General features: G+C 40.4%; 1 protein-coding gene and 2 non-coding genes across 3 annotated transcripts; all 3 read right to left on the bottom strand.

Moving 5' to 3' along the window:
- Positions 1–295: 295 nt before the first annotated feature.
- Positions 296–8,383, bottom strand: psma3 (proteasome 20S subunit alpha 3). The gene is made up of 11 exons (XM_074692863.1): positions 8,287–8,383; positions 6,971–7,053; positions 6,759–6,882; positions 6,262–6,363; positions 6,098–6,171; positions 5,636–5,708; positions 3,755–3,820; positions 3,411–3,457; positions 2,316–2,383; positions 533–597; positions 296–452 (listed from the first exon to the last, which is right to left on the bottom strand). The coding sequence occupies exons 1-11, from the start codon at positions 8,305–8,307 to the stop codon at positions 408–410; spliced, it is 768 nt and encodes a 255-aa protein (XP_074548964.1). The 5' UTR covers positions 8,308–8,383; the 3' UTR covers positions 296–407.
- Positions 768–847, bottom strand: LOC141807114 (small nucleolar RNA SNORD53/SNORD92). Its single transcript, XR_012599815.1, has one exon. It is a non-coding gene; the product is annotated as a small nucleolar RNA SNORD53/SNORD92 (small nucleolar RNA).
- LOC141807119 (small nucleolar RNA SNORD53/SNORD92) lies at positions 5,946–6,025 on the bottom strand. The gene has a single exon (XR_012599819.1). It is a non-coding gene; the product is annotated as a small nucleolar RNA SNORD53/SNORD92 (small nucleolar RNA).
- Positions 8,384–9,020: the final 637 nt, after the last annotated feature.

Raw genomic sequence — 9,020 nt, 5'->3', positions numbered from 1 at the left:
CCCCCAGGTTCATGGTCTGGACTAAAGCATGCTTCTCATTAATATCAGTTATAGTAAAATGTTGAGGCTTCTTTTCATAAAAGCAATACAACATTAAATCATATTCTTACCTCCTGTAAATTTTACATACCGTTTCAACTAAATGAAGCACTCTGTAAGTTTAAGTTGCGCAATGCGGTACAGATTAGGAAGAAACATGCTTTATGTGACAGTAATAGTCTAATTTACTCCATGACTGTCAAAAGTAAAAAAGAGCTCACAGACATTCTTCAACTTTTTATTTTCAAAGCTGAAATTCATCAAACCGAAAGAAAAGCAACCACAGGGATGTTCATGAACTATAAAACATAAAAAAGGGGAAAGAGATGGAGAGTGTGTGTGTGTGAGAAGGGGATCCAGTGCTGAGTTTACATGTTGTCCTCATCAGAGTCATCCTCCTCCTCCAGAGAATCCTGAAACACAAAAACATGGCCATTAGCTGATGCAAAGAGTGTGTGTGTGTGTGGTGAATGCGAGTGCGTGTCTGTCTCACCTTGGCGTATTTCTCAGCTTCCTCTCTGACGTCTTTAGGTACCAGCTCATGTCGGCCGTTTGTGACTGAGGAAAGGAGACGAGCCAGAGGAAAAATTCAGAAGTGTCTCCATGGCAACAAGAGCATCATCAGCATGTGTACAGGAAGAGAAGAAAAAGTTTCCAGACTGGTGTACAGGGTACCAAGTTTACCTGACCCAAGTGTGAGTGTTACAGAGAAACATCTGTGCATGTGTGTGGTCAGACAGCCAAGAGGAGGTGACATCACAGGAGTTCAGTCCAATGTGCGAAACCTTCCTGACTCTCATCATCCCTCTCTGCTAATCAAATCAAACTAAATGCAGTTACCCATCTTTTTTTCCTCCTCATTTGTTCTTTTTCATCATCGTGTCTATATGCCAGTTTATTCATAAATTACTATCACTGGTTTTAAAGATGCTGTGAGAATGCTGTGTTTCTGAGATAAAGGCTCTGGATTTCACTGTGGTATTCGGAATCTACATGACAGTCTCTGAATACCATAACGTTCGGTTAACGTTCACTTTCCATGGTTTGGCTGTTTCGTTACCTGTGTGATTCCAAGCACGGTGGTGGTGTCTAATTGCTTTTTCACCCTTATCTGATATCAGTTTCTCATTAGTTTGTAAAAATGTATTTTGTTTGGAAGTGAATAAACAATTGCCTTGCCTACGACAGCCAGCAAGTGTCTAGGGGTGATGGCATAGCAGGGATCAACAACTTAAAACAGAGGGCTAAGAGGAAAGGGGAAGAATGACAATTGGGATTGGCCCTCTGTTTCCCACGAGCAACATCACCTACTGTCATTAGACATTTTTGTTGAAGCAAATGAACGGAGAACAGATCTTTTTTTGTAACACCACTTTTGTTTGCCCAAGACGACTTTTTACAGGATGCAAAGTGACGAGGTAATGTAGTTATGTAGGGCTGTTATCTGAAGTTTGTAAACTCATTTCGTTGTGTAGTTTAGTGTCCATAAGCTGATCAGACTTTCTGTTTATCGTTCCTCACAGCCTGCTGCTCCAAGACGTGTCTGTAACGTGTTACATTAGTGAAGCCAGGTTATGTCCTACCAGTGCTCATCTACCAGCTCCAACCTCACCAAGCAGAGAAAATGTAACCTCACTCTTCATTTTCTTGATAGACTCCTAAGTTTGAACAGACCACTGCAGAATAACTGCTGCATGTGGGTTGGAATGGACATAAGCACAAACAGTTTAACTCGTGTTTTGGCTTTTAGTTGTGTACTCTCACTCTCCTGTTTAGCTTGCTTCTCACTAATACATTTTCCGGCCAGCATCGAAGGGAATTTCTGTCTACGTGCCATAAATAGATTTGTAAAAATCTGACTTGACCACAAATACCAAGAAATTACATTTAAAAATAACTGATCTTGGTGCTTATAATCTCATTTCAAATTGTGGATTGTAAATAAGCAAACACATGAAAGTGAGACTGTTTAAAGATGACTTAAATAGTCCTTACAGGGCCTTTACAGGCCAGGTCATCAAGGATAAATACTCAGGGTGTGTGCATGGCTTAGTGGTTAAGTTGCGCGCCCAATTAGCTGGCAGTCTGGGTTCACTTCCAGCCCCGGTGTCTCTTAAATACATGTCACCCCCTCTCCCGATTTCTTGCTCTCCTCTACAAATAAATGTGTAAAAGCCCAAAAGCTAAAATTTAAGAATAATGAATAACTCAGTGTTGATTACTGCTAAGCAAGACTGAGAGAGAGACACAGAGAGACAGAAAGACACACAACTGACCTTCTCCAACCCAGCTGAGTTCCAACTCGAAGGCTTTGTCCTTAACCTCGTCATGAACGATGTAGATTCTGAGAAAACAAGGAGACAATCCGTTGGTCAGACACAGACTTTCATGTCTACTTTCACATGTTTTAAGTATTTCAGGAAATAAGAGAAATTATGAGGAACTAGTTTTCCAAGTGTAGGCAATGCCATGTAGTTGTTAAGTCATATCTTTCTTAATTATGCTATCTCTGAATCAGGGGGAGCAGAAAAAGAGCTAAGCAGCTTCATTCTATATGCATCAGTAAATAAAAGGTCTCTCTATCAGAGCGTTATTTTAGTTCAAAGACATTTAAACGCTGCACAGATGAATCCAAAACACTGTTCACTGCTCAGCCACACTTCCTGCTCTCAGATCAGTTTCTAGAAGCTCTGAACAATCTGGATCTCAGACCCAGACTGATGTAAAAAGCAGCTGGAGACTGAGCACTGACATGTTGGTCTACACTGTGCAGAGGAACGCCTGACTGAATCAACACGGATGGCTTCAGCTTCATGACAGAGTTCAGAGTTTTCAACATATCTGATCTGATGAACTCTTAAACTAGACTGAAGTTAAACACATGCTTTTAAAATAGCCTCAGGACTGAACGCTCAGCTCCTCTTAGTCTCTTTTATCTATACATGATGTTCTGTGAGGACTCACTTCATGAGTGTGAGTTTGTGCGGTGTGTATGACGTGTGTAGTGTTGTCATGCCATTGTGTGATCAGCAGAGTTTTATTTGACTCCAAACAAACAGAATGATACACAGAGCAAAACTTTAAGAGGAGCAGCTTTTTTACATTCAGTCTTGACAAAAAGACCTAAAAGTTTTAGTCACAGTCTTTCTGATCTTAACAGTCTAAGTCTAATTCACACTGCTCAGCTCCATCATGAAGTGAGAAACAGATTTTCAGACAGACTTTCTGTCCTCATGTTTATTTCTCTGCATGAAAGAACAGTGGATCTGTCCAAGGACATAAACCGATCACACCCCATGAATCCAGATCATGTTTTCACTCAGAGCTGTCCTCACTATCAATAAAGTTTAGTTTGAATGCTGTACACTCACATTTTGGCGACCTCTTTGACCAGCTCTCTGCACGTCATCTCCTTCATCTGATGCACAAAAACAAAAGCACACACAGGTTTACTGCAGGGTGGGGGTGGAGGGTGAGAGCATGAAGGGGGAAAAAAAGAGATGGTCGTATTCTCTGTAGAAAGACTTCCTGTGTGTTACTTTTACCCAACAAACAGGACAACAGGAAGCTGTATTAAATGTCCTGTCACATGTGAAGGAGAAGTATTCAGAGTTTTGAATAAAATAACAAACTGTTCATATTAAGCTGCAGATTATCCGTGCTGTAATCAGCTGATGGATTGAACAATGATTCAGCCATGATGGTTCATACTCACCTGCAGTTTTTCAATCTCTGTCTTTGCGGCTTGTTTTGCTTTTCCGATGGCACAGCCCCAGTAACCCTAAACACAAACACAGAGAGACGTTACTGGTCTGACTGGGGGATATACACATTAGATCAACCTGGACAGGAAGTCAGACCTGGTGCAGCATAGAGCCTCCAGTCAAAATCAGAACACAACACCAGATAAGGAGTGTGTATCAGATCACACAGAATCACTAATGATGAATAACAACAACAAATCTTTGATCCAGGTCGACCACAACATGACTTAAAACTAGAGATGTTAATAATTAATAGAGTTTTGATTCCACCAGGTAGAGACAAACAACATGTGGTCGCCTTAAATATTCAGCCATCAGAGAGAGTTTTTAGCGATTTAAAGCACGTTTCAGTATGTGCTGCACAGCTTAGCTTTGCAGTATTGGTTGCTACTGTTAGTGATCAAGGGATCCCTATGGTCAAAGGGAAGGGGCTAAATTCTCCCTTTAATGCACCAGAGGTATCTCAGCAGTGTTTCCCCTACCATTATATTGGGGGGGAGCAAGCGATCGCCCCCCCCTGAAAGTCGATTTAACTTTATTTTCCATACAGAACCAGATCACAGCAGAAGTGATTTAGAGTGACCTCTCTCATAAGACAGACAGGCAGACATCATGCGATACGTTACGGTTTGAGACAAAAAGGTGGTGGACAATCCTTTGGAAAGGTGGTGATGTGTAGTCATACAGCAAATTTACATTAAGGAGACAATATTTTTTCAGTGAACAGACGAGATAAGGGAGACAATCGAAGACTAAAACCGGCGAGGCTCACTGCTGTCAGTTTTACCAGTTCGATTCGCTTTTTGCTTTTATATGCCTGGGTCCTTCCAAGATGTGTGTGGTGAAATGTTGGAGTTCATAAACCGCTTTCAGAGTTATTGAATGAAGCACTGGGGCATTGCTGCAGGGCTTGTTCCTCAAAGCAGCTTTCATGTTGCTTATTTTATTTTTCAGGTTTTCTACTGAGCGCTCAGAAACACCACACACATTTACTCTGCTCAAGATCGCTAAACTTTCTCTTTCTCTTTGTTTAACTGATTGACTCACTGATAACAGCTGTTTGTGTATTCTTGAAATAAAATCCCCATTTCTTCCACTGAAAATTTTTTTTCTTGATCTTCTCTGTCACGCCATTACTGCTCGCCAGGTTTATTGCTGTTTATGAGTGGTAGACAAGCGCAGTTCAAATTTGTCAGATAAGGTTTTCCAGGGGGTTCTCCTTCATTATGATATAATCTGCACCAGCGTTGCTTTTATGGTGTAATTAGTTAACTGGCCAATTATTTGCAGTCGTGCATGCAGCTAACGCTGCAGCCAAACGGGTCATTCTATAACAGAGTATTAGGACTAATGGTCCCATTTGTTCGATAACTAAACGTGCATATGGGCCTTGGTTTATACCTTATTTTAATTTAACAGTCTACATTGCCTTATGTTGTTCATCTGATTCACACAATGGGATGCCATTTGTACATCATCGGGGTTCACATTTCTCCTTGTGCTCAGGGAAGTTCTGCCCCAACGCGTTCACAGACACACAAACACGTACATTTACACACAGACACATTCTGTATAGCAGACAGAGAGCTGGGAAAACCACCACAACAAACATATCCTAGCACGGTCTCTGTGCAGATACAACACTCGCTCTCCTGTGAACCCCCCCCCCCCCCCCTCACAACAACATCACCACCCCCTTAAGGCTGTAAACCTAGGGAAAACACTGCTCAGTTTGTACGGATTTTATCTAAATGCCTGTTATAGCTCCTCTGCTCCAAGGCCCAAGAGTACCGTCTCATCCTAAATGTGAACGCAGCGAGTGTGTGACTCACATATGAAATGCCTGATGGGTCCACCATGTACAGCTGAGCACCATCATCTTTGTCGTATGAGCCCAGGATGAAGCTGTATAAGGATAAGGATAAGAATGTCACTTTAAACATGGTCAGTCTCTGTGGTACCTGAACACACCACAGTTCAGTGTGTTTAAACACAGCAGGTTATTTTGAACATCCATATGCTCGCAGATCAAACAGTGTAGACATGATGCTGTCTGTTGGTTTGTTTATGCTGGGACTTCAATGAAGCTGATTCCAAGCATTCATGTGTTTGTCTTTGTGTGTATGTATGTGTGGTCAGGGATTGGTCAGACAGCCAAGAGGAAGTGACATCACAGGAGTTCAGTCCAGTAAGCGAAACCTTCCTGATGCTCATCATCCCTCCCTGTGATGTTGAGGATGCACATTTGGTAAAGCTTCAGTGTTACGCAGGATGCACTTAACAGCATGACTTACCTGCAGCCAAACGGTCGCACAGCACTGTACAGCGTGTAGGCGTGGACATACATGGCCACTCTGTCTGACAGGTGCTGCAACAACAAGAAGGATTGTTAGCTTTGCATCACATTGATGTCCTCTTTAAGTAAACAGCATGGCCTCAAAAGTACATAAGAACAAACCTTCAGGGGAATATCGTGTCCATAGTTTGATCTGAAGCTGGATGCCTCTTCTCTGGCTACATCAGCGAGTGACCGAGCATCAGCTAACAGACCTGCTACAGCCTGAGGAGAGACAGAGAGAAGGAAAGAGACTAAAATTGTGAGGCTGCCTAAAATTTGTTGAATCACAGGCCCATGCTTGGATTCGTTTATAAAACTGAATGTACTGTAGATACTGTAATTTTGTGGCACAAGATCTCATGGTATAAAACTATGATGAGGTTTCTCATTTACTGTCTGATAAAAGATGCAAAGCTGATAGAGTCTGACAGTGAACCCAGCATCAGCACAGAAGATTTCCACTTTTTGGAGGATAATAGTCCCAAACTGTAGAAATGTTTCATCAGTGTGTGAATGTGGTGTGAATGAGACCGGCAGTGTAAAAACACACTGAGTGGAGATATACAAGTCAATGTAACACCCAGATTCATTCTGTGTGAATGTTTGTGTGTAATCACCATGCCAACGTGTCTGTCGATGTTAAAGATGCGTTTGTTGGAGCCCTCCTCATACAGCTTGGACAGGACAAGCTTCTCCACCCCAAACACAACGCCATCTTTACAGCGGATAGCTATTGCCGTGCTGCACACAGAAACACACAGAGATTTTTTTTGATCAGAAACATATTTTCCTATAGTCTGGTATTAATCCTTGTATTAAGCTCGCTGACCTGCTGTTCTCCACGGCCTTCATGGCGTACTCCACCTGAAACACTCGGCCATCTGGAGAGAAGGTCGAGGCCGACAAGTCATACTGTGGGAAACAGACACACACAAAATCAACAGGTTGACAGGATAAAACACTTATCTGGACTTATCAAGTGAAAGTGGCTCCTATTGAGCCTTAAAGTGCAATTATTACCACTTGCTCAGATATCAGTATTTGCAGTGCACACTTCACAGCAAAAACAAGTATGAGTTAACGCACTGATTTTGAAAACTTTAGTCACAGATAAAAACACTCAATTGCAGTAACTGAAACAAAAAGTTATTTCCACTCCTGCTTTTTACACACTAAGTTCATTGTCAAGAATTTCAGCTGAAACCCAGATATGTAACATCCAAGCTCTCATCCTCAGGGTACAAGTCCTAACAGCTCTAACAATATTCTGAACTAATCTTCAAGAAAACATTCTAGCTCTCATTTGTTTTCTCTATCATCAGTTCATTTTTTATCACAATGTGCTGAATCATTGTTAGCACAGCAAGGGTTTCATTCACACGGTGTTAGTCAACAGACAGATCATTAAAATGATCACAATTTGTACAATTAACTTACTTAACACTAAGCTAACAGTACTTTTTATATCTTTTTGTATAATATACATCTAAATCAATTTCATAATGACAACAAATCACTTCCTGCCGTCACCAAACATTTTGTATGACTTAAATCCCTTGACAGTCACAGGACAGCAGCAGCCAACTGTGTCAGTCACATTATCTCTTTAAAAAAATCTAGTTTTGTAGTCTAGATGAGTGCCCGATTGAACGAATGCATTAGGAAGGGCATTATAAAGAGTCAAGTTGGCCCGATAGTTTAGTTAACACACAAACTGACTTATTCTACAGGAAGTTTTATCCTGTGTCATAGCTAGCTGTTAGCATCGACTAAGTTTACATGTTAATAACAATCATTTATACTGATGTAAAGAATAATACAGTCCTGATAAAACCATGAAAATTAAGTCGTACATCTAATATATATTTTATCTCTTTAATACAGAAGCTAAAATTGAAGTTAAATGTAATTTAACTTAAACCTCTTTATACTTTCAATTTCAGTTTAGCTCCGGTTAGCAGGCCTCGTTGTGACTCAGCAAGCTAACAAGCTAGCTAGCACGTTACAAGTTGCTTTCAATTACATATTTTCACTATAAATGTGAATTATTTTCCTTAAATGTCATAAAATTGGGAGACACACACACATATAGTCAGAGTGGAGTAAAAGAGTGGCTAAGCCTCTGAATAAGAGGGAATCACTCACCCCGGTCCCGATAGAGCTCATTCTAACTGTGGTGGAGAGCTATCAGTTTCTGGCTGCGCATGCGCTTCATCACAGCGAGCGTAGAGGAACTTCTTCGTCATTTTAATTTGATTGACGGACGGTAGGTTAACTAGTTTATATTACCGCCACCTACAGGATAACCGTCTATGGGCACAAGCATAGACTGTATAAAACTGACTGAGCACAGACCATTTGCAAGATATTTTCTGTTTATGGTGAAAAAGTTTCTGCTCTGTGACATAGTGTTTAGGTTACTTGTTCTCAGATTGAGACTCCATGATGATATATTTTTTTAGTTTCAATTTATACACTATCAGCACTTATCTAAACTTTGTATGCTATTTTATTTATTCTTTTGTCAAATATACTATTTATTTATTTATTTATTTATTTAATAAAAAGTGTGATTTATAATGTGATCATTGGTCATGTGATGTGAAAAATCTCTAAAACAGGAAATTACCATGATCATCAACATGTCTTTAATGTATCTGACAAACAATCTGAAATTACACCAGAGCACTACTGTTTGCACATTGATTACTTTTTTTTTAACATGTTGATTTTTGTCTACTTTTATTGATCAATGCTGATAGTGGAGCAGATACATGTGAGCTGCATTAAAACCAGAGAAATACTTCCCTTTATGGATCCAGTATCTGTATTATATTTTTCTCTAAGCCTCATCTTTTAAACGTGTTATAAATAAATTG

Source organism: Halichoeres trimaculatus, unplaced genomic scaffold, assembly GCF_033239565.1.
Source record: "Halichoeres trimaculatus isolate MK-OKI-2021-1 unplaced genomic scaffold, fHalTri1.1 fHalTri1_scaffold_17, whole genome shotgun sequence".
Taxonomy (NCBI): domain Eukaryota; kingdom Metazoa; phylum Chordata; class Actinopteri; order Labriformes; family Labridae; genus Halichoeres; species Halichoeres trimaculatus.
The sequence above is the reverse complement of the archived record's forward strand: the minus strand, read 5'-3'. Positions and strand labels throughout refer to the sequence as shown.